This window comes from Dipteris shenzhenensis, chromosome 1 (assembly GCF_047967505.1).
Source record: "Dipteris shenzhenensis isolate YYH24624 ecotype China chromosome 1, Dip_SZ_1.0, whole genome shotgun sequence".
In the NCBI taxonomy this organism is placed as follows: Eukaryota; Viridiplantae; Streptophyta; class Polypodiopsida; order Gleicheniales; family Dipteridaceae; genus Dipteris; species Dipteris shenzhenensis.
The window spans coordinates 5,110,194-5,136,150 of NC_141596.1; the positions used below are offsets into that span (position 1 = coordinate 5,110,194).

Consider the following 25,957-nt stretch of genomic DNA (forward strand, 5'->3'; position numbering starts at 1 on the left):
CATCTCACTCTGGACAAAGTGTTGAATTCTTTGGTCATCAAAGTCACCCTGTGAGCATGGGCTGCTACCAGCATTGCATCTTCAAAATATTTTTCGAAGTAATCCTCTGCCATTTCCTGTAAGGAAAGAATGGCAGTCTTGTTCCATCTGAGCCCAAGGTGCCAACAATCACATATTTCTTTCACCAGTCTTTAAAAAGGTGCCTTGGGGATTGCAAAGCCTATAGCTTTCTGTTGCTTCCTGATCTCCCTTAGCACACCTGCACCATGATTCAATCTCTTGGCCTTTTGCTTGAGTAGGCTCATTGGCTTACCCTTCCTGCCATGTGCAGCTCTTCCCTTTGGAGGCACACTAAATTTCTTGGTACCTGCCCTAGCTGTTGTTGCTACAAGCCCTGGCCCTTTGCCAGCTTTCCTTGCAGTTGACTTGGTTCTTGCCATCACTCTGACAAACTGCATACAAAGCAATGGAAAGAGATTACAGCCATGGAGAACATGGTATGACACAAAAAGGCAATCACAGGGGTGGATGAAGCAACATTGAAAATTTTGCAATAAAACGCGATATGAGGAGTTTGAAATTCCTAGTAGGTCCAAATCGCGTTTTCCTGCAAATACCTGAAGTGACATGCTGGTGCATTCCTACAGTGATTTCTCTGTCTTTACAACTCAATACAATATGAATGGATTTTATGCAAGAAAAGTAGAGCCATGGAGAACTATGGAAGTCACAAAACCAGAATGATAGGGGTGGATGAAGCAACATTTCAATATTTGCAACAAAATGCGATTTCGGCTGTTTGAAATTCCTAAGGCCTTCTCCTCGCGTTTTCCTGCAAATTCATGAGGCAGCATGCTGGAATATGCCTTCAGTCATTTGAAGGTGTTTGCATGTCCATGCAGGATGGATTGAGTGTATGGAAGGCAAGAAGTGTGCACAGACTGAAGGAAGAACCCATAAGTACAGTTTTACCCTCACATGCAATTATCACACTTGAAGATCTGCATTCCTACAATGATTTCTCTGTCTTTCCAACTAAATAAAATATGGATTGAGTCTATGCATTTCCATGCGGGATGGATTGTTTCTATGGTAGGCAAGAAGATCGTAAAGACTGAGGGAAGAACCCATTAATACTGACCTGAAATCTATCTGTGGGTATGCTGTGCTGCTGATGAGTACCCTGTGCTAGGGATGAACCTGTGCTACTGGTCAGGATGCTGATGTTGCAGAGTATGGAGGTAGGGAGGCAAGAGAGCTGAGACTGGAGGGCAAGAGGGCTGAGATAGGATACCACAAATAAGTGCAAAATACAAATAAGGCAGCTACTAAATCCCACATGTATGGAATGTAGTCGTTTTTCACACGTGTAGATGGGACCCAGATCTCTTGGAGTTTGAAACTTGGCACATGTGAACAGTACACTTTATGCCTTGGAACTTGTGCCATTCATGATTTCATAATCAATTCAACAATCACTCTTCCCTCCCCTGCCTCCCAATCTTTCATCCTTGCCAGGACCCTCGCATCTTCCTTTTCCTTCTCTCTCTGATCCTTTCCTACCCAGCACACTCCATCCAGACTACAACCTACCTGAAGACTACTACCACTACCAGATCTCCAGGTTACCTAGAGTGCAGAGTTAAAGCTAGTGAAAGAGCAGGAGATTCACCAGTGCAACTCCAACAACATGGAAAAGGAAAGAAAAGGTCAGAATTCTAGATTGTTTTCAATGTTTTTTGACATATATTTCTTCCATCCATTGAATTTTTGATGTTCAAATGTCTTCACTCAGCTCCACCCTTCTTGTTACATATTCAATTGATACTGTCCAAGAATGTGGTAAATCACCCAGGAATTTGATTGGAGATGGATATGAATAGAACCTAGAAATTTGCAACAAAATGCGAGGAGAGTGCTTTATACATTTCTAGGTAGCCCATATCGCATTTTGCTGCAAATTCCTGTTGTTGACACATTCCTCATGAAAAGCTTCACTCAGCTCTAGCCTTTCTCTTGCATATCAACTCATACTGTCTAGGAATCAATGAGATGAACCTAGTGTTTGATTTGACATGCATATCAACAGAACTAGAGCAGCAACTATGCAGTGCCCATGCTTCCAGGTGTCTTGATTGGTGGAAAGGATTATGTTTTCCTCCATGATATAGAGTGTATGTTTAATTTGAGGGAGGACTATGCCATTTCCCTTATTGCCCAGGCTTGCCCAGGCTTCAAGGCTTGACAAGGAGGTTGGCATAGAGGATGACCATTCACTATTGGCTTTGGAAACAATTTTTGATCCTGCAGAGGCCCTTACTTTTTGTTTCAAAGAGGCTGAAAAGTTCCAAGAGCCAGATGAAGCTACCTTCCAGCTCACACAGGAAGCTATGAATCTCTCAGCACTATACACAGAAAAGCTTAAAGAAGAGGCTAGACTGGAGGGGAGAGGAATAAATCTTTGGAAAGATGAACTGCTTGTTGCTGATGAAAATGAGAAGGTACTTCAAATCAAATACTTTGTCTTCTACTTAAATGTTTTGTAGGTTGTGTATTGTCTCACTCCAATCTTTTGATATGTGGCAGCTACAAATTGAGGATGACACATTCCTCCAGAGATCAAGTGGAAGCAGGCCGGTTGGGTTTTGCAAACTGTCAAGCCTAGCTCATTATATTCATGATCTAGGCAGTGCTAAGATCTTGATTTACCATAGGCAGTTGAGCAACAATGGAGAACCCATTGTTTACTTCTTAAAATGTTTGTCCAAGGTTTTAGGTGGACATGATCTTTCATGGCAAAAGGAAAAGATCATTTTGATAGAGAGGTTGTCTGCCATAGATATATTTGGAGATTATGTGAATAAGCAGGCCTCTAGGGCTGCTTACTTTTTGTCTTACAAATCAAGTACAAAACAAAAAATGATCATACCTGGAACCGAGCCTAACCACCATATGTGTTTCTCTGACTGCACACTAAAATACTTCGAACTCACTTCAGTCAATGATGTATCAATTGCTCCATTCATCAATGTAATAGTAACTCTTTCCATTTTCTTTTCCTTTACAACCTCACACTCATCCAGTTTGATAACAAATTTCAAAATTCCTTTGCACTCCTCAAATGTTATTCCATAAAACTTGACCATTCTTCTTTGAAGTTGTTGTAGATCTACAAATATATTGTTCCAAGGATTATACATAGTGGGTCCTTTACCACCATGAAATATTTCTTCAATATGGATATATTGCCCAATAAATTCATCTATACTTTCATTCAAATGACCTCTTATCCTCCACACGATTGCTGGATTTGGCAGTAAAACTTGTTTAATCCTTTGATCTTTCAAAGTTGAGGATATCACATGGAAAATCAAACTATATCCCTTCCTGCTAACTCCACTAACATCAAGAGCCTCTTGGATTGTAGTGCCATCAACTTGATTATTGGATACAAAGTCCTGATTTGCGGTAAGGGACGAAATAGATATAGTCATTTGAGAACCTTTTTGAGTATACAAAATGATAAATTTCAATCTAACCTTGCTTCTTGAATTCGTCGCTTGCATCCACCAGTCCCAGCCTTCAAATTTGTAATGTTTTTAATCTTCCTACTATGTAGTCTGTCTCCAAGCACGGTTCTCTTCTTTCTTGCTCTTGTCAACTCTTTTTTACTCTTTGAATGCTCCTCAATTTCATTCTACAACTGCTGCTCCAATTTTGCATGAATGGCTATCTCCTGCATCTTGTCCCCCTTTTCTTGTAGATACATCATTTTATACGTTTCCGCAAATGCAGACTAAGCTGAAATATAACCAAGAAGTCCATTTTGTCCATCGCCGACAAACCTCAGTAGTGTGGTGGGATTGACAAATGGAGGTGTAGAGTTTTTTACTTGACATTTTGGATATATGCTTCCATCGCACCATAAGTCAATATGTTGAAGCCCTTCTCTTCTCATATTTTCCCGCTATTGAGCATTCAGCACCGTATCCTTTCGTCTTTTTTGTGCTGGAGCATATTGTTCGTCTAAGTCGATGTGAAGATGGTGTAATCGCTTCTTCTGAGATAGTGACTCACCAGTATCGGCCATTTTTTGTGCTTCTGAGGTTGCAAAGTTTGCTTGTCAATCTCATAGTCATTTTGTAACATGAATCGTGGAAGTGTGGCAGTATCCATGTGAATATTTTGAAAACTTGCAATCACCAAGTTCAATGATGGATTCTTTATGAAAGGCCTGCACACGTCGGCAAAAGAGATGTGGAATCTTTGGTGAACAAAAAAAAATCTAAGGAGATATTTAATGCAAAATTGTGTTAGTTAGACAAAAGATTATCTTATTCCTTTCTGAATTGATAGTTCTATAGTCCTTACTGACAGTTCTGAGCCACATTTTTGTATTTTACTATTTTGGAGGTCTTTTAGGAGAGAAATAAATCAAAAAATAGTGAATTTCTTATAGGGCCCCAAAATGAGCTCCCTGTTTCCCTAATGAGTAGTGAAAGATGAGCGAAGAGCAAATGGAGAAATTCAATAAGTTTTGTATCCTCAATAGGAAGGAGATGTAGAAGTGGATTGAGAGATATGAAGCAGTCAAAGCAAAAAGAATAGTTACAAGGAAGAGATTCAGAATCATTTACAGGTGATCGCAACCATATCCACGGGATCTCGCCCTTCTCCCCACTCACATGTCACTTGATTGGCTACAACTGGCTCTATGTAAAGCTGAACACAATGGAGAGACAATAAACGAGCGCGAGTGAGAGTTATCATCTGGATGTATGATGCATGTAAGTTTCTTACCTATTGACGTAATTAAGTAATTATTTGTGGCAATATACACTATAAAATAGACGCATCTTCATTGTTTTAATGATGCTCTTTTGCAGTACAAAAAGTACACTGCATTATGGTTGTATGGACAACATTTTTCCGTGGAACGCATCGATTCAAAGAGAGTCACATATGATTGGGAGTCATGGCTAACTTCACACAAGATAGTCGAGCAAGTGCTTTGGATACTAATCTTCTCTCCTCGCAGTTGGATTATTATGGGACCATACGTGAAATCTATGAAATTGATTTCAAACGATTTAGTTTTTTCATTCTTGATGTAAAATGGTTTAGAACTATTTACACAAGTCCCCATGCGACAGTGAGAAAAGATAGTGGCGGTTTCTTTGTAATAGACTCCACCAAACTTTGGACCGATGAAAGTCATACTTTTGTTCTTCTTGAGCATTGTGAGCAGGTGCATAATAATGATTTAATTAATTGAAGCTTTCGTTTTTAAAGATCCATTGATACATGTACTTAAGCATAATTTCATATACATAATTGATGGCATTTGGCACCCATCTTCAATATAGGTGGTTTTTCATCCGGATCGTTCTGATCCCAGATGGTGGTACGTGATCCAAGTTTCACCACGAAGTAAGCAAATTTTTGAAGATAGAGATGTGGATATGGAGATGCCATTACCAATGTCGGATCCAATTGACCCCGATGGTGTTGAGATATCAAGCTCTACCCCCGATATATCTCCTGGATGACTATCATTTATGTCACCGCCTATGTTAGTTGTACTCGTGGTGTAGTTAGACTACCACGTATGTTTTTGGTTTGGGTTCACATATGAACCACATATTCTAGGTTTTGACATATAGGGTATTTCCCTCTTCTATTGTATTATTGTTGTTGTGTGCAAAAGTGAAGAAAGGCTTCACCCTCCAACCTTGTGTCCTCTCTCTTTTGTGTGTTGTGAAGAAAGCTGAACTTGAGTCTCCTATCTCTCTCCCTTATTCTTTACATGGTATCAGAGCCTTGTTCGTGGTAAGGAGCTCAAGAAAGCAAGCCAAGTTTGTGGTGTCCTGGTAAGAGGACCAGTGTTGCTTTCCTATTTCGAGTTTGGGAGCAAATCTCTGCAGGTAGCACAGCCAGAAGTGCAGGAGTGCACTGCTTCAGATTGAGAGGCCCTTCGCGGTGTGGCGAGAGCGCAGTATATGCCGCGGGCGAATGCGAAGCCCTCGGTGACTTTATTTTTTTGATTTGAGGCCGTTTCGAGGCCCGTTTTGAAGGCGGAAGTTCTTCGCAGGCACTCAGAAAAAGGCCCTGTTTTTGCTGTGCGACCACTGCGCGGCTAGTCGGTGGAAAGGTGCCACAGAAATTGCATCGTATGCCTGTGTGCAGAGATATTGGGAGTTGCAGATTCATGCCTGTTTCCTGTTGATGCAAAATCGTCACTAGGAAGTGACTGTGTGGTGAAATACCACTTTCGTCAGTGTTGCAGATCTGCCCCTGTGAGGCTTTTTGCAGAAGTTTTGCTATTTGCCCTTCTGAGGCATTTGCTGTGTTTACAGGTTGCTGTTGCAATTTGTGATTTGTAAAATGTCTGAGAATCTGTCTACCATTGTCAGTGAGAAGCTTGACAAGAACAACTTCCAAGCATGGAAGTTCAGGATGACAAACTTCCTCATGGGAAAGGGAGTTTGGGAGTACATCAGTGGTGAAACTGCAGAACCAGTTTTGGGTACTGCTCCCACTCCTGCTGAATTGAAGGCCTTTAAAGAATGGCATGAAAAAGCCAGAAAATGCTTGTATTGGCTGTCTGTTAGCATTTCAGATTCTATGATTGTGCACATACAGGATGTAGAGACACCTAAGGAGGCATGGGATACATTGGTGAAGCTATATAGCACAAATACCAAAGCACGAAAGATGCAGCTAAAGCAGGAGTTGCACAATGTGCAAAGGAAAAATATGAATATAAATGAGTATTCCTTGAAGGTGAAAGGCCTTGCAGATTCTCTTGCCTCCATTGGAGCACCTGTTGATGATGAGGACTTAGTGTCCGTGACCTTGAATGGTCTTGGGAAAGATTATGCACAGTTTCGGACATCCATTGGAGTCCGTGAAACATTTCCTGATTTTCAGGAACTTATTGCTCTCTTGCTGAGTGAAGAGCAAAGGAATGGTGGTTCAGCCACCTCAACTTCTCAAGAGACTGCTTTCTACTCGAATACAGGTAGAGGCAGGGGTAGAGGAAGAGGCCGTTTTGGTGGCCGTGCAGGAAATCAGAACCAATAGCAACAACAGGAAAACCAGTCCTATGGAGGAGGACGTGGTAGTTCTAGAGGCAGGGGGAGCCAAAGAGGCCGTGGTTCATGGCAAAGGAACCAGCAAGTAAATAGCAGCACAGAATGCTATTATTGTGTGGAAAGCCTGGACACAAGGAGAATACATGCTATAAAAAGCAGAATGACATCAAAAGTGGGAAGTTGCAGCAAAGCAACTATGCATCATCAAGTGGGCATGGTGACGACAGAAATGAGCACCTTTTTGTGATGCAGCATATGGTTAACTCCATGTCAGGAGATGCTGCAGCTTGCAATGATGTTTGGTATGTTGATTCAGGTGCCTCTAATCACATGACCAGTCATGGTGAGTGGTTTCATGATGTTAGAAATTTGGATAAGCCAAGTTATGTTGAAACAGGTGATGATACTGCGCACCCAATTACGCAAGTTGGTAAAGTGCCATTGGCTATGCAGGATGGCAAAACAAAGTACTTGGCAGATGTACTTCATGTTCCAAAAATCACTAAGAACTTGGTTTCAGTTGGCCAGATGGTTGAGCAAGGTCTGCAGGTTAGATTTAATCCTGATGGATGCTTTGTTGAGGACTTGAAAAATAAGTCCGCTTGGTTGCGAAAGGCAACAAAAATGGCAGAATGTTCACCTTGGATGTTGATATGCCTGAGGTGAAAGCTGCTATGTTTGCGCATGGGAGAGGTGTCATTGCAGATATTGAGATATGGCACAAGCGCATTGGGCATGTGAATATACAAAGGCTGAAATATATGCAAACGAAAAACATTGTTGCAGGTTTGCCTAAATTCAGAGTTGAGGGAATGCAAAAGGTATGTGAAGCATGCCAAATGGGTAAGCAGGACAGACATGCATTTCCCAAAAATGCTAAGGTAAGCAGAAGACCTTTGGAAGTGATCCATTCAGATGTTTGGACAACCAAAGCTGCTTCTATTGGTGGATGCCATTATTATGTGACGTTTATTGATGACTACACAAGGAAGGTGTGGATTTATTTTATGAAGCACAAAAGTGAAGTGTTCAGCCATTTCAAGGCTTTTAAGGCCATGGTTGAAAAAGAGAAAGGGTTGCATATTAAAGTGCTAAGATCTGATGGAGGGGGAGAGTACTTTTCAGAAGAATTTTGTGAATATCTGAAAGAACAGGGAATTCAAAGGAAGTACTCATGCAGGTCTACCCCTCAGCAGAATGGGGTTGCAGAAAGGAAGAACAGGCATATTGCAGAAGTAGGACGGGCGATCCTAAATGAGAAAAACATGCCTGATTATTTTTGGGCTGAAGCAGTAGCAACTGCTGTTTATATTATGAACAGAACTCCCACTGCAGCTGTCCATGGCATGATGCCTGAAGAAATGTATACAGGCCAAAAACCAAATATTTCTCACTTGAAGGTATTTGGTTGCATAGCGTATGTTCATGTTCCTGATGAGAAGAGAACCAAGCTGGATCCAAAGGCAGAAAAATGCATCTTTATTGGATATGCTCAGCACCAGAAAGGGTATCGCTGTTATAACCCTTCCACTCGCAAAATGCAAGTGAGCAGAGATGTTGTTTTTGATGAAATGAGCAGCTGGTATGCACCAACTATTATGGTAGGAGATGCAGATGCAGGAAATGGGAATGCTGCAATAAATGTAGAGCAGCAATCGCAAGCCTTGAGTGGACCCAGAGAGTCCTCTACTAGTGGATCTAATGCATGGACAGGGAGATTGAGATCTAGTGAATCGTCACATGGCAGTCCTGATAGTGTTGTGCAGGTATCACATAAGGGAAAAGAAAAAGTGGACCATACTCCAGTGTTTGATGTGTCTGCTGGTAGCTCTCATGTTGATGGAGAGTCAAGCGGCTCTGAAATGAGCCTTGATGAGGAACTTGGGATTCCGTCTGTTGTTACACTTGGTGCAAGGAAAAGCAGGCATGATTTAAAGACTCGTGCAACTGATCCAGTTGTACGGAGGTCCACTCGTATTAAGTATCCAGTTGACAGGCTGAGATATGATGGGTATACAGCACATCACTATGCTTATATGGTCAAGGTTCTAGAGAAGCCAGAGCCCACATGTTTTGAGGATGCAGCAGGGCATAAAAATTGGGAAGCAGCTATGGATGAAGAGATGGCTGCCTTGGATGCAAACCACACTTGGGATTTGATGCCTTTGCCTCATGATAAGAAGGCTATTGGCTGCAAGTGGGTTTACAAAGTAAAGCACAATGCTGATGGGTCTGTTAGCAGGTACAAGGCAAGATTGGTTGCCAAAGGTTTTGCACAGACATATGGAATTGACTATGAGGAAACTTTCAGCCCAGTTGCAAGGATGGCAACCGTGAGAGCAGTAATTGCTATGGCTGCTGCAAAGGGATGGTCTTTGCATCAGATGGATGTGAAAAATGCCCTCTTGCATGGTGATTTGCAGGAAGAGGTTTATATGATGCAGCCAGAAGGTTATGAGGATAATTCACACCCCGATTTTGTATGCAGGTTGCGCAAAGCCTTGTATGGCTTAAAACAGGCGCCGAGGGCATGTTCAGACAAGATAGGGCAATATCTTGTCACTATTGGATTTCAGATTTCCAATTCAGATTTTTCACTTTATGTGAAAAGGACAAACAGAGGGATTGTGCTTATAGTCATCGATGTTGATGACTTGATTATTACAGGTGATAGTGATGCAGACATTAATGAAGTGAAGCTGCTGTTGAAGCAGAAATTTGAGATGAAGGATTTGGGAGAGCTGCGTTACTTCTTGGGCATTGAGGTTATTAGATCCCCGAGTGGGATATGGCTGTTGCAAAGGCAATACGGTTTGGACATGCTGTCCAAATATGGGATGACAGGCTGTAAGCCTATTTCTATTCCATTGGAGCAAAATGTGAAGCTCAATGCAGAGACAGGTGAGCTTCTTGAAGATATTACTATGTACAGGCGCATAGTAGGTAGCTTGATTTACATGACTATAACCAGACCAGATTTGAGCTATGCTGTGGGGCTGGTGAGTCAGTTTATGCAGGCACCGAGGAAGCCACATTTGGATGCGGCTAGGCGCATACTGCGGTATGTGAAGTCCACATTGCATTATGGACTGCTTTATGAAGCTGGGTGTGCATTACAGGTACATGGATACACAGATGCTGACTGGGTTGGTAGTGTCTCAGACAGGAGATCTACTAGTGGTTTTATGTTTTCCCTTAGGAGTGGTGCCATCAGTTGGAGCAGCAAGAAGCAGCCAACAGTTGCCTTGTCGAGCACAGAGGCTGAGTACAGGGGTGCAGCAATGGCTGCATGTGAGGTAGCTTGGTTACGGAAGCTACTTGCAGATATGGGACAGTCAGTTCATGCAGCAGTTGTCATTCATTGTGACAACATTAGCAGCATCATGCTTGCTAATAACCCAGTTTATCATGCTAGAACGAAGCACATTGAGGTGCATTATCACTTTGTGAGAGAGAAGGTTCTAGCTGGTGAGATTGATCTTGTCTATGTCAGCACTAAGGAGCAGGTGGCTGATAATTTTACGAAGGCATTGGGTACCGAGAAGCTTCGCAGATTTAGGAGCTTGCTTGGTGTACGTGAGATGGATTTGAGCTTGAGGGGGAGTGTTGAGATATCAAGCTCTACCCCCGATATATCTCTTGGATGACTATCATTTATGTCACCGCCTATGTTAGTTGTACTCGTGGTGTAGTTAGACTACCACGTATGTTTTTGGTTTGGGTTCACATATGAACCACATACTCTAGGTTTTGACATATAGGGTATTTCCCTCTTCTATTGTATTATTGTTGTTGTGTGCAAAAGTGAAGAAAGGCTTCACCCTCCAACCTTGTGTCCTCTCTCTTTTGTGTGTTGTGAAGAAAGCTGAACTTGAGTCTCCTATCTCTCTCCCTTATTCTTTACAGATGGATCTAGTGAAGAAGATGAAGATCACAATATGAGCCAAGAGGTCGAAGATGCGCATAATGACATCGTACGGGAGGAAGATGAAAATCATGATATTGAGGAAGAAGATGACGATCATCAAGAATCACCACACTTTATTGAATAATATTAGGTCTTAGGTGAACATATGATGCTAGAGTACGATGATGATATAGGAGATCAACTCGGTATAGAGTTAGACATAGACTTGTTTGGCATGTTAGACTTGGCTCAGGATGAAGCTGTTCATGTAAATGCTCTTTCTTTGATTTTTTTCATCTCAAACCTTGACATGAATATATGAGCTTCAAACTTAATGTAAATGCTCTTGTACTTTTATTCTCTGAAAGGATCAAACATGTATCAAAAGGAAAAAAAAATTGTCCCTAGGAAAAACTATCTTTAAAGGTCGGTATGGGAAAAACACTCTCTGTAAAACTTCGCTATAGGAAACTGTCTCAGTGTCGCTATATAACGACCATTCATAAGTCTAGTAAGTGTCGCTATATAGCGACTCTCTTTAAAGGTCACTATATAGTGACTTTTGTCTAAAGTTGCTATATAGCGACACTAAACTAATCCCGCTTTGATTACTGAAGATTAGCACCCCGCGCGCGCTAAACATCGATGCTTAAGCATTGGAATCGGGCCCATGTGTAGTAGTGTTCATTTCAACATGCATTCCATTTAACAGTCTCCTTTTCTCTTTGAAATTTATAGTTGATTTAATATAGGAGTAGATTTCAATCATGAATTTCACAATAAACATGGCACTAGAGTGATACAATACTCTTTAGTGCATGGAAAACAAGCATCCCACTTGCTTGTATGTTGATTGAAACTTGGTAAAGGAGGATATTGGCAAAGGAAGAGCTAAAGAGAGACCCTTAGAGGTGGATCTTGCAAAGTGCGAGGTGGAGCTAATGTGTTTTCTAGACATCTTTTCTCATAGAAACCTCTTCTTTTTGTAGACTTGTGTGGATGGGAAGAACTCAAATTTGAGATAAGTCTCTTACTTCCTTGAACGTAACTATATGATGCTTTTAAGTTGTATAATGTTTATGTACTTAATAAACTTTCCATTCATGTTGCATGTAGCCTAACCTAGCTTGTAGCTCTAGAGAGGAGGGATCTCTAGGAAAGATGGATTTCGAGAGAGTAGGCTCGGTGCATGCACTACTAACACACCCTCTATATGACGTGTTCAAGGGTCATTAAAAAAACCCCTCAACGGAAAACCACCCCACTTTACTTATTAACTAGTGGACACCTCCTTTTTAGAGGGCAAGGGATATGGAGAGGATAAAGGTTCTAGAGTCAGTGAAGTTAGAGGCAAGGATGAGATAGGTTCAGCCTCTAAGAGTAGTGCAGATTGAGGAGATCAATTAGGGATCTAGATTGGAGCTATTGATGTCTATTGTATAGAGTACGAATATTTTGTATACTCTATTTGATTTTTCTTGTACGTGTCCTCTTTGACCTAAACATTCATGCCCTCTCAAGGGAGCTTTTTTACTCATTCCTTTGAGCCTTATATGTTCACACCCCTTTGAGGGAATTCTTATACTCATGCTTTCAAGGATAATATGTTCATGTCCCTTCAAGAGCTATTGCTATATAGATCTCATCTCTTTTGTGTTCACTAAAAGTGGGTAATAATGGGAGTACAAGACCCCCATTCCACCCCACCAAAATATTTTTATGTTCCATAGAGATAGTGCTTAATGGGTATACCAATACTAATTTACTATACATTTTGCATCAATGCGTGATGAATTCCTTGACTCAAATTTTTTGCATATTTGGCATTGGTGCTACCAATAGTTCCTTTCCAATGAATATGATGACAAAAAATTTCAAACTTTTACACTTCAAAATTCTTTATTTCTTCACAAATTCCATTCGTACTACTGCCAAACATCGCATGATAGCTTGTGTGCTAGTCATAGAGTATATTGTGCATTGAAAAAAAGGAGAGAAAAGAACTAGCTGAGGGATATGTTTTTGGTTTTGTCACATGATTCCTCCACTATTACTACTACTTCCTTTGGCATGGGTGAACCAATTATCAAATCCAATCGGTTTGGTTACCTTCTTCTAATTAGTGCACATATACGTGGTGGGCATGAGTCAGGTAGCTGTCACCTCTTATTGAGTAGGACAAGATTCTTTTGATCTTGCATGTTTGTCCCCTCAACTTTGACATTTTGAAGAAGCATGCAAATGAATCATCTTCATCCAACGATGTTTTTATCGAAGCTATGATTATATATTAATATAAAATATTGGCAAAAATTTTCAAGATCATTTTTTAAGTTTCACAATATTGGTAGAATTTAGTACTTTGTTTTCTATTTTCTTTTAAATTTTGAAGGAATAAATGTAAACCCTAGCAAAACTTTGAATTTTTTTGCATAAAAGTTTCAAATCCTTGCGAATGTTTCAAGCATTTATTTTTATTAGGGCATACAAACTTTCGACACCAATATAAAAGTTTAACTAACTTCAAAAAATCATCCATGTCTTCATCTAAATATGGAAAAAGCAACTACCATTTCCTCATGGATGGGCATTCTCAGATGTCCTTATACAAGACAACCCCAAACCCTCCATGGCCAAAATTTCCATTATCCTTACACTCTTGCATCCCTATTTGAAACAATTTGATAAGGGGTATAATTGGCATCAAAAGCATTTGCTACGAATTGTCATGAGGTGTATTCATAATGCTTTGTCTCATGTGGATGTAGGGAAAGGACTTATCACGAGCTTGACAACAAATGTTTTAAACTTGAATTAGTGGATCTTACAACAAATACATGGATCAAATTAAAGTAACTTCAAATTTTGTAGTTAGAATTAACACTTTTTTTTGGAGCAAAATAAAAAAACAAGTTATCGCATAAAATAGAACATCCCCATTACATTGCCTTCAATTCTTTGAAAAGCCACACTAACTTCATGACAATCCAACTAATTAATGAATGGATCTACTTCAATTTTAGCCTTACTTATAAAAAACTAGATGTCAAACTGTATGACAAATTAAGAATAGATTATTATATAAAGCAGACTATAATAAAAGAATAGAGCTAAATCATATGAAACTTACTAGCGAAAAGAAACTGATGGGACTCGAATATCTAATGTAGATGGGAATAAGGGAGAAATAAGGATTGGAGATGGTAAGATGAGGGTAGATGCAAGAAGGCTAGGTAGGTATAAGAGCTACAATGGCTCATATAAGAAGTACAAAGGGTAGGTATAAGAGCTACTATTGAGTTATACCATATAACGAAATTGCATTTATATGTTAGGACTGTAGCAACCCTAGCTATCCAACTTGAATACAATAAATTTCGTTGCATCACTTTGTGATATATTTAAAAAAATTTTGGATCTTGTTTCATGCAGTTTTTACATTAAAATTTTTTTTTGGATCTTGTTTCATGCAATCTTTTAAATTTAAAATTTTATCTCAAGGCAATGCTTTTTAGTCATTTTGGTGTAATTTTGGGACATGTCCAATATGAATTCTTTACTAATGTTATTTTGTGACATACTCGATCAAACTCCTTTATTGATTTTTGTAAAAATTAAAACCTGATGTGTCCATTTAATTTGAAAATAAAGTCACATTGCGCATCATTTGTAGTTGTGGTTCTTGGCTATTCTACTATTGAGTATAGTAGTTAGGAAAGTGGTGAGTCCTTGTGCTATCACAATCCCTCACACTTTCTTCTCCTACTAAGATGCGAAATAAACATGTTTATTTCAATACAAGAACAGATAGTATTTGTGTCTACAAGTGTTAGAAAAAGCATACCAATTTGCCATTGATGTTGATAGCACTCATTCTGAGACCTTTAACATCAAAGACAATTCATTTGCATTTTGTTGGCAATAATTCTTCTCAAGTCACACACACGTACATTATGCTCATAATTTCACTCATATATATATTATACATAGTTAAAATATAGAAGTATCCTTTTTTTTAAATGAGGATTTTATGGGGTTCCTTTACGAGGAGCTTAAGGACCTATCAAGGTGAAAGTTATGATCAAAAGACACCTTATATTATTATAATTCATAAGGATGATGTAAGTAAGTAGCATGTTTTACATTTAGTACAATTTGTAGGGTCCTTAAGCATTTTGTTGAGTTTCTATGCAAGATGTTTATCTTACCCTTCATTCTTTGAAGGGTGCAAAAAGTATGGACTATGAAGCTTTACTCCAAATAGATTCAATAGTTAAATATATTTTCAAACTAAGGCCAGACACAATTTAAAATTTACGAGTTCAAGTATGTCCCCCTACTCTACAAAAAAGCAAAACTTTATTAGTGTTCAAATTGGTATGTGCTCAAATGTATGGGGACAAGAAGTGATATTAAGACTCAAGTTTGTGCGTTGCAAAGTAAGGCATCTTATTTAAGGTAGATCTAGAGTCCTTAAAATTTTGGATTTTCATAAAATGCAACACATGTTGGGAAACTTTAACAATGTCTCGTACCTTTAATTATTAGATTAGACATGACGACTAGAACATAAGATAACAGAAATGTGTACTCAAGATGAATGCGGTGGGATTGCATTGGAAGCACGAGAGGAATATATAAAGAGGAGAAAAGAATTTTCTTCCACTTTGTACGTTTGTTTGGTGGTAGGTGCATACATATTAACACACATGTTAGGAAAACATATTCCATATTTATTTTCTATCATTGAGGTCTGTGTCATGAGGAGCACTACATATTGTACTTCAAGGAGAAAAAACCACTTGATGAAAAATGATGAGATCAATAAATTCAATGCTTTTCTTGTGTAATATTGACGCCTACAAATTGATGAATGTATCATTGAATTCATGTATATTGATTTCTATAGGTTAAGCAAATATGACATATCACTCATTTGTAGGTTGAATTCACGTAAAATGCATATTGCAAATTAAGTAAATAAGAATGACTTGTTTAGGTATATGAAATTGATTTATCTAATGAAAAAGAAAATCCGGACCTAAAAGAGAAGATTGATATCTCTCACCTTGGAACTTAAAGTCGAAGAATAGGAACCTTACATAGTGGTGAAGGTGCCACATGTTAGATCTAGAAGGCAAGCAAATCTACCTTCACACTTAGCAAGATTTTATGATTCAATAAGAATATAATATATTAGCATCCATACATTTACATAGCATTTTTTAGTATAGAAGGATGGAAGCTGAAACGTAGTGAAAATGTTTGGATTGCAAAAAATGCATACCTCATAAGAACTCTTATTCAAGGAGGACTAAAATTTAGTATGATTTTGTTGAGAAGTGATTCATAAGAGATTATGACATTAGTATAGTCTGAAAACTGCTTGGAAACTAGTTGCCTATGGTCATTGTCAAACTTTTTTACTATTAACTATAAACAGCAATAGGGGTTGCAAAAGCGGCATCAAAAGAAAAATGTTTATACTTTACTCCTTCTCGGTAAAGCATTGACTTTAGATCCATGAAAAATAAACACTTTCATGTTTTTTATACGGGATAGGAACCCAAAAGTTATAGATAAGGTTAATAATGATGTTGATGAACTTGAGTGGCGCGATAGTACTTGTAGCAAAATTATGGCCATATGTTTTATGATTAGGATAACAAGATTGGTTCAGTCCAAGTCTCTTTCTTCTCTTTTTCCTTCCCGTTTAGGAGGGAATCTGAGTGTCTCATAATCAATATTGAGAGTTATCCTTGGCTTCAATTCCAAGTTTGGAAGCAAAGCAATGTTTAGTGATTGCTTCCGCAATAAGAGTTGACGGAAGCTAAGATCTTGGTGGTGGGATTCGCTAAGCTTTAAGGTTTTAGGATTAAAAAGGACGCATATGATGTGCATTGGGAAGAAAGGAGTCTAGCGATTGATATACATCCTAAAGCCTCTAATACCAAATGCTTTTGCAATTGGAAATGTTAAAAAAGGGACTGTAATGACGGACAGACATGAGAAGAAGGAATATATTGGAAACCTGTCCATCAAAGCGAGTCAAGGTTCTATTGCATGTGACAGAAAGACGAGATTTGTAGATCTCTGTATGATAATGTGGGTTTCCGCCTTTTTTGATTCGGGGATCCATGCAAGCTAAGTGTCGATTGCTTCATTCTTTTCCGATATGGGGATGTCTTCATTGCGTATAATATGGGATGCATCTCTCGATATGGAGATCGCAACGCTTTTGTCTGGAGAAGTGGAGACTAGTTCACCAACAGTGTTCTTGGGAGAAGAAGACGTGCCCACTGCCGAGCGAACGAAAGATTTCTCAAATAATCCATGGCGCTGGTGCGTGAGTAGCTGTACTTCAAGAGGAACGCACAAGAGGGTTGGACTGAAAAGAAAAGACAAGGAACTGAAAAGCGGAGGCCGATTCGCAATTGGTGGCGTACTTCGAGCAGAACACTAGGCATTGGTTGTGTTCGACTTGTAGATTGTGATCGGATTGTAGTATGAAGTAAGCTGTGTAAAACTCGCAACAGGAGGCTGATTGAAAGTACGCTGTTATAGATTCCTTGTGCGTTTGGAATGATGTCCAAGGGATGATCGAAGGGGTATGGACAACACAACACACTCACAGTATCGGATTCATCATCATGAGCATCATCTTCGTTAGCTTCAGCCTTTGAGGCCTCCTCGCTTACCAACTTGCGCAGCAACACTAAAGAGGCTTTTTAGCTTTTGAGAAAGCGGTGGGTTACTATGCAGTGTGGTGTGAGTGTGCGTATGCTAGGTTTCAGGGGTCCACAAACACGTCGTGTGGAGGGCGATGGCTTGGCGAAGCTGGTTGCAGTCTAGATGCTCCTTGGGTCGTACTACGATGGGCACAGCTCAACTACAGAGGAGGCGGTGTGGGATAATCTTCTTCATTTCTTGCATTCAGATTTTCGGGTGAGGGTGGATCGGATCATTGTCGTGTTGTCTGTGCCGCGGGTTCCAGGATTCTGGCACTGTAGCCATGTAACCCACACGTATCGTAATCTACCACGAGCAAAGTGTTGGCTAATGGTTGGGGGCTTTCACGTCGACAATTCAAGAGCTAGGTGATCAGGGAGGATGGAAAAGCTGCGGGGACGGGGGGGGGATTCAGCAACGTTTACGTCACGTCTACAACGAAAACGAAAACAATGGCAAAGCGTGACTACCGTGAATTCTGTTTCCACGTAGCGTTCCACGTCATGTCCCGACAGGGATTCGGCGACAGAGGGGCAATGGCCGACCTATCATGCCACGGTGGCACGCCTGCATTACAGGTGGATGGTACGCAGGCGCACGCCCCTGAGCGAATGGTGAGGTTTGAAAGGAGGAGGCGGGACACGTGGTCGTAACGCCTCTGTGGAGTGTCCACGGCGAAAGAGGCGGGTGAGGAGATGATTGCAGGGCGGGGTACAAAAGGTGAAGAGACGCGGGACCAATGGGCAGGACAAGGGCACGTGATGAAAGGAGGGCTGGGCAGAGGGCAAGGTGGTGGGCCAGCGCAGGGCCCCAGCGAAGGCCCAAGGGCCTAGTGGGCACTCGTCGGAAGCACAGAGCTCCTTTTGGCTGTATCTAACTTCTTAAACAGGACATCACCTCTTTCTTCCTCTCGGGAATGACTCTTCATCTTCCATTTCCCACTCTCATCACCGTACTTTCCCTTACAAAATTCTTCTTCATCTCTCAAATATGAGTTCCCTTCCCTTCCAACGTCCCCTTTTGTTTTCCCTCCCCCCCCATCGCCTCCTTCAGCCCATCCGCCCGCATCCCTCCCCCTATTAAACTTATATTTGTGTTTGCCCACCCTCCGCCTTCGTCTGTCCCGTCAACAAGCCGTCCACAGATGCTGTTGCTCCTCCGTCGCCCTCCCCCCCAGTACTTAAGTGAGATGCATCAACTTCATGATTGAAACCCACCCCTTTCTCTCAGCCAGCTCCATCAGCTCACTCTTCAGGTGAGAGGTAGCTCAGCCGAGACGTAGCTCACTCCTCCGCCTCTTACAACCGCTGTCCATCGCCTGCTACAACTTACTGCAAGCAACACTAGGAAGCGAGCAAACAGCTCGGATTGCAGCTCTCTCTTTCTCTCTCTCTTTTGTAAGGAAGCAAGCAGCTCTTTCTCTCTCTTTTCTTTAAGTAAATAGCAAGCACCTCTGATTCCAAGAGCGCTCTCTCTCTCTCTCTCTCTCTCTCTCTCTCTCTCTCTCTCTACCTGGGCCCTTCGCCTGCTTGATACACAGCCCGTCCCCTTACAGTCACAGCCGTCGCCCTATCACCACCCAGCTAACCTTTGCTACACAGCCTCTCCCAGCCTTGACAGATCGTGAGAGAAGCTCCCCTCCTCCTCCTGGGTCCGCAGTAGGGTGCAGCAGCTCGGCTCAAATTAGGGCACAGTCCCCACATGGAGTGGCAGATGAAGACATCCACGTGGGACTTCGATGGCCTTCCAGGAGGAGGATCGGATGCAACCAGGAGGACCCATGGGAGTGATCAGTGGGGATTGCAAGACGATGGGGTTCTGTTCCCAGGTTTTGGAACAACACAGAAAGGCCACTTCCCAACGTCTTCAAGCTCAGGTACCACGACTGGGTCTCTCGATTCCGCATCCTCCGGCTTTGCAGGTAATAATGCTGTAAATTGCAGCAATCCACCCCTACTTGGGGCCTGTGCTGGCAAATATCCAGGAAAAGTTCGCAACGGATGGTTGTTTGCGGATAAAGAAGTGGATGTCACGAGTTCCGACAAAGGGCTGCTGCCGCGAGTAGCAAGCGGCTTGGAGCAGCAGCAGCAGCAACAAAGCAGGGACAAACAACAATACCAAGAACTGCGAATGATTGACAGAAGTGCTACTGCACGCTACACTGGCACAAACGGCCGAGTTTCTCCCGGAAATGTTCCACCAAAGGTGGGCGCAGCTAAGGAATCCCAGCTGCGTGATACTGCTGCAATCAAGCGCACTGGTGCTCGCGAGGAAGGTGCAGATCAGCAAGGGGAGCTGTCTCGGGGAATGGGACTGTCTGTTTTGGCAGTCTCACAGTCGCCTCCTGTGAAGAAGCACCGCGTTATTGCACCGGGAGTGCAGGTACCGCGCTGTCAAGTAGACGGGTGCAGGGCAGATCTCACCAGTGCAAAGGATTACCATCGCAGGCACAAGGTTTGCGAAATCCATTCAAAGGCACCCAAGGTCATCACGTCCGGCATTGAGCAGCGCTTCTGTCAACAATGCAGCAGGTAACCGTCCTAGCGGTACACTCTAAAGGCAAATGGTCCTCGCGGTAGTTCCTCTTTCACATCGCAGTATTATTGCAACCTTCGAATGCGACGAGAGTGTGGGAACATCTGGGAAGATGCTAATATCTGTTTTCTAGCAACAGTGTAGATGAATGAGGAGTCAGGACTGCGGAGAGGCAAGGATAGATGTGTGTCGTAAGTTGTAACCTCTACGAGAGAGATGGTTGACGAATTGGATGGGCAGAAAGACGTAAATAGATTGTCAAGAGGATCTTGGGTAAGGGGTGACGCAACGCAATCCTTGTCTCTGTGCGACATTGCGAGGACGAGTGAGACTGTGAATGTCCTGGTGCAGTGCCAACACTGACGCGCTTCCCGTTTAAACGTTCACCGGAATTTACTCATAATCCCTTATGAGCTCGAAATCGATTTTCTTGCAGGTTCCATGTGCTTAGCGAGTTTGATGATGCCAAGAGGAGCTGCAGAAGGCGTCTGGCTGGGCACAACGAACGTCGAAGGAAGTCATCGCAGGATACAGCGGCCTTGTCTGTCGCCTCTATGCTGCAAGGTATGTCTACCCTACGACTCAATCACCCGTTGATTTTATGAATCAACACTGTGACACATGTTTCTGAACGGAAATCGGAGCGAGTTTACCCTTTAAGCTCCTTCCGCTTCTGCAACGGGCGAGCGATTGAAATTCGCTTCAGCTTCATGTTTCCAGCTTGAAACAGTGATCGAGCTTTACTCCCCTCTTAAGAGTCTAACCTATCCGCATACTTGAATGTGACCATCTCTGTAGATGACAGACGACATCTAAATGCCCTCCTCGATCGATCCTACTTCCTACAGCATCCCCTTGCCATGCCCTTGTCCGTTTACGAGAACGGGGACGCACGCAGAGGCTGGTCCAGGACGTTCGACCTAGAAGAACAGGTAGCTTTGGCTTACAGGGCTCAGCTCCTCAATGGAGACAGCAGACACCACTCGCCATCACCTTACGCTGCTGCCGAGCGTCTTCTTATGCTTCTCCAAGCCAGCAAGGGCACGGCAGCAGCGCCCGCTGTGAAATACATGCAGGGTCCAGCCTCCATGGGCGAAGGCCTAACGCTGTCTTCTTCCTCCCAAGGTCCAAATATGTTGGCAGGTCTGGAGGCAGCGGTCGCTGCAGCTCCTTTGGGATCATCCCATCAAGGATTGCTCGACTCCGGGCGTGCTCTCTCTCTTCTGTCATCCCAGGCCTTGCCGTCAAGATCCAATCACGCAGCCCTGGAGAAATTGATCGTTGAAAACGCACCTCACCCTCCACCTTCTATACACCATCAACAACAGTATCATCAACATCCGTCTGATAACCCCATCAATAACACCTGCTCGTCCTTCTCGATGGCTGATTTTCCAGCCAACAACGACAAGCTCCTAGCTCTGCCATCTCCCAGAAGCTTGGCCTTATCCATAGGTATGTCTGCAGGTGTGGTGGCGGAAAAGGAGCATCGCCAACATCAGAAGCCATTGGTCTCTAGCATGAATGTGGCGGAGACCCTTGGAGCTAATCCCATGCTCGCTCATCTGCTTCAAAGACATGATTTGAGGTACTTTTTGGGGGGATCAAGCTCTCAGCAGTCCATGGAACTGCTCTCGCCCAATTCACAGCAAAATCATCATCAACAGCCTGGTGCTAACTCGCAGCAGAATCATCATCATCATCATCATCATCATCATCATCAACAACAACAACAACAACAGTCTGGTGGCACTGAACCGCTGCAGGCAGGCTCTACGAACTTCTCTCAGGAGCTGGAATCTCTTCGAGGTTATGATACCTCATCCCTGTTTAGTGCGCAGCCTCATATTTGAACAAATCCTGCACTCAAGTAAGTCACTCAGGACTCATGCTCAAGTCTTTTCTGTAAATTTTCAACATCGTTGACAGTTATACCGACGATAAAGAGATCAAAGCATTGATGAATGGAAGTCCTGCAACAGGATTACTATTCCAAAAGGCCTGCCCGGAGAGTTGGCGAACGTACTCACCGAGGATTACGGGTTGTCTGATTAGGGTTTCCCTCCCTTAGCACGTCCATTTTTATATTTTCTTTCAATATGTTAATTGACGTAACCTTGTCAAATTATATACCTCATTAAACGAAGGTCAAGTTTTTCTCAAATAATTTATTCCTTTTGATATTCAGATTTTCGCCACCATTGACAAATAGAATTCACTTTTTTAAGGTTATATATATATATCTAGAGAGAGAGAGAGAGGGCATCTAAACATTCAGAGGCTTGTCCCCTACATGTGAATTTAATACCTTATGGACATCAAATGTGAAAGAGGACTTGAAATTGATTGGCATACACAAAAGATGTGAAATTGAAACACCCTCTTTCAAAATAAGTTAATGTTGATAATGTTATAATCTTCTAAGCATTTCTATTAGTCTGAAATAGAGTTGGCAATAAAGAAGATAAACTTTTTGAAGTTCTTTGATGGTATTTTTATGGAGACTTTATAATAGTTATCATATTTTAATTCTAGTTCATCTTGCAACACATTCTATTGTGATGAATATCTATATACATGTATGTAATTGCTTTGTTGGTATTTGCTTTTAATTGCAATCAAGCCTACTCTTGCCTTAGTGCAAGTTAAATGTTTAAAGACCCTCTTAATGAACCTTTAGAGATGGTGGAATTAGTACTTTAAAGTTGTGTTATCATTGATCAATGAGTTTGGGACTTACAAAGTCATAAAGTTTTTAAGCTCTTCGGGAAGTATAGCTTGCAGTGATTTTACTCGATCCTTCAACTTTTTTGTGCTTTATAATAAATTAAATTACTATAGTTTACTCAAAATCTTACTAGATGTTTTATTTTACTATACTCTATAAGAAACTAAATTTGGAATATCTCAAGTAACCTATTTCACAAAGTGATTCATCTTTAATATGTAAATTTCTTGGAGTCAAATATTAGATTGGCTTATTGATTGTAAGAGGTTGAAATTTACAAATCAAGGAATTCATTTCAAAAAGAGAAAGAATGTAAATGTTGTGTGTATACATGTTTATCTCGAGAACATTGTTATTCAACAACTCAGTGGGGGGTACAAAGGGTAAGGTTATCAAAAATGTAAAAATGACAGGATTGGTTGTTTTGTGCAATATGTAAAGACATTATGAGTTGAATGGAAATTATTCCTCAAGCTTAATTGTTGAGTGGGCGTCCCTCTCTCTCTCTCTCTCTCTCTCTCTCTCTCTCTCACAACAACACAAAGCAACTATAGACGCACTTGGTATATGCGCAAAATAGTGGGCGCGTCTATAGGTGTTGCTGTAGTAGAGGAATTACGGGTGCGTTTAAATGGGCGTCTAAAAGCTCGTCTATTTGTCTGTAAATTATCGTGTCTACATGCGCGTTCAACTTGAGAAAATACTAGCCCGTTTAACATCGTGTTTATTAGCGCGTCTATTTGCGCGCGTATTAGCACGTTTATTTGCGCGTTTACACTGAGAATCAAACGCACATTTAGACGCGTAGATAGATGCAAATCAGAGAATACAGAAAGTGAGATTTTGGTATACATCATTGCTTTCCAAACATTGCCCATGATTACCAAAGCACATAATTTTTTGTAAGCCCACATATACAAGAATTAAGTGAGATGGGGAGAATAATGAGATGATATCTAAAATAGTTTTGCCAATATCAATTATGGGGCTACGGTTCAATCTCATCCTCAATGAGATCAACCCTTACCAAACTATCTACTTCAAAATCCAAACAAGTGTTTAGATCTACAAATACATTCAACCCACTACTACTTGTGCCACTCATGTGCTCATCGAAATCAGCATCTCGAATGGTAGGCTCGTCCTCATGGGTTATGGCCTCAATATCTGTATCTCCTATCTCATGATCATCCTCCTCTCTCGTATCACGGTCATCATCACGTCCATGGCCATGATTATCCTCCATACGCTCCATATTAGTAAATATACTATACATCACTTTGGAACGTGGCATAATAGGTATGACATGCCACCATCTATTATTATCCACCATTGGTTGATAGACAACCTAATTCAAACACAAATACAATCATGTTACTTTTCTTGCATCAAATATTTAAAAGCGAGTATTTCTATATGTGTGCACAGTACTTGTTCACATTGTTGCGGTAGTACTAGTGTGTCCTTCCTACTTTGCCAAAACTTTGTGGAGTCAATAGTTACAAAGCCACTTGCATGGCGTTTGATTGTTGCATTAGGGCCTCTTTCCACCACGTCCTTAAATCACTTTACATCCAAAACATACATAAAGAAGCGTCGAAAGTCATGCATAATAATATCTTGGATTATGCCACAATAATCATCCATGGCTCCATTGGCTCCCTTAAAGCTAGCAATGACGCCACAATCTTGTGTGTTTCTCTTATCATCAATCCGTTGTGTTCGAAAATGCTTGCCCTCACACCATATAGCATTGAACATAGTGCACTACACTTAAATAAGCAATCTAAATTATTGAAAGCTCCTAACTTATGCATAACATTCTATATACCGACCTTGCTCATGCATCTCCTAGCATACTCCCATTCTTCCATTGTGATATGCATCCCCTCATCTTTCTCCGCTTTCTCCATTTCATCAAGTAGCCAATCCACATGAATATCCTTTGGAAGTGCTCTTAGATACTGAGGGTATGGCATACGAGATCCGTGGTGTGTACGAAAGAGGGCCCTTTCTTCTTGTCTTCTTGCCTTTGCATTCTCGTATCTTGTCACCCATCTTTTCATCACATCACTATTAAGCACGCAAAAGAGGTTGATACTATTATGCAACTCTGTGTCTATTACTTTGTTGCATCCTTTCCCTTGAGGCACAATAGAGGTCATCCTTAGGTCTTCATCATCTCTCCATATTCGTGGGAGAGAGCTATCCACATCAACAAGAAACTCAGAAATATATACAAGTGACTCTTTTACCAACCAACCCTCGAGATGGGACCAATATGGTACACCATAAAAGATGGAGTATCTAAATAAAATAAAGTGTTAGCGGGCAATCTTTACTTTCAGCCAATATAGCCAATCTTTACTTCTAGCCAATAGTTACAAACCCTTACCGGCTCATGCCAAGTGGTGGAGGAGTCGTGGAACCGTCCCAAATTCTCATCCAATCTCCCACAGTGAGTGATTGTGGGAGGACTTCATTCCAAGGGGCAACATATCTAGGATGATCAGGTGGGAGAAATCGATGGTGATTCTCATAGATGATCTTATTCAATGCGTCTGCCCGTGAGGCAACTAGCGAAGGACCACAAACAGGACATGCATGGTAACCCGATGTAGTGAGACCTGAACAATAAATGCAATTAAGAGTGGAAGGTGGGTTTAGGGTGCCACATCCTTTGCCTATTCATAATTAAAAATGCAATGCTTACCTGAACACTCGCCATAGCCTGGGAAGTCATGCATCGTCCACATCAAGACTGCTTTGCAGTTGAAGTCTCGTGACGAGGGAGGCCTGCTCACATCATGCACCTCGATACCTCTCCAAAGTATCTCTAGCTCATCAATCAAAGGCTCCAAATAAACATCAGGGTTTTTGACTTTATGTTTCCCTCGAATTAGAAGGGACAACATAACATGTCCTTTCTTAATAGCCATAGAAGGTGAAAGATTGTAATTCACC

General features: G+C 41.4%; 1 protein-coding gene across 2 annotated transcripts; it reads left to right on the top strand.

Moving 5' to 3' along the window:
- Positions 1-18,686: 18,686 nt before the first annotated feature.
- On the top strand, positions 18,687-22,509 carry LOC147905283 (uncharacterized). 2 transcript variants are annotated; one of them, XM_087397927.1, is made up of 4 exons: positions 18,687-20,261; positions 20,702-20,829; positions 21,064-22,135; positions 22,248-22,509. In XM_087397927.1, exons 1-3 carry the CDS (start codon positions 19,432-19,434, stop codon positions 22,116-22,118), a joined length of 2,013 nt encoding a protein of 670 aa, XP_087254053.1. In that variant the 5' UTR covers positions 18,687-19,431; the 3' UTR covers positions 22,119-22,135; positions 22,248-22,509. The 2 variants fall into 2 exon arrangements, with proteins under 2 accessions (XP_087254053.1, XP_087254105.1); XM_087397979.1 differs by having other exon boundaries at positions 21,733-22,135.
- Positions 22,510-25,957: the final 3,448 nt, after the last annotated feature.

Coding starts and splice junctions, on each gene's coding strand:
- LOC147905283 (XM_087397927.1), top strand. CDS start 19,432: ATGGAGTGGCAGATGAAGACATCCACGTGGGACTTCGATGGCCTTCCA. Junction 20,262..20,701: donor TTCTGTCAACAATGCAGCAG/GTAACCGTCCTA, acceptor ATTTTCTTGCAG/GTTCCATGTGCTTAGCGAGT. Junction 20,830..21,063: donor TGTCGCCTCTATGCTGCAAG/GTATGTCTACCC, acceptor CCATCTCTGTAG/ATGACAGACGACATCTAAAT.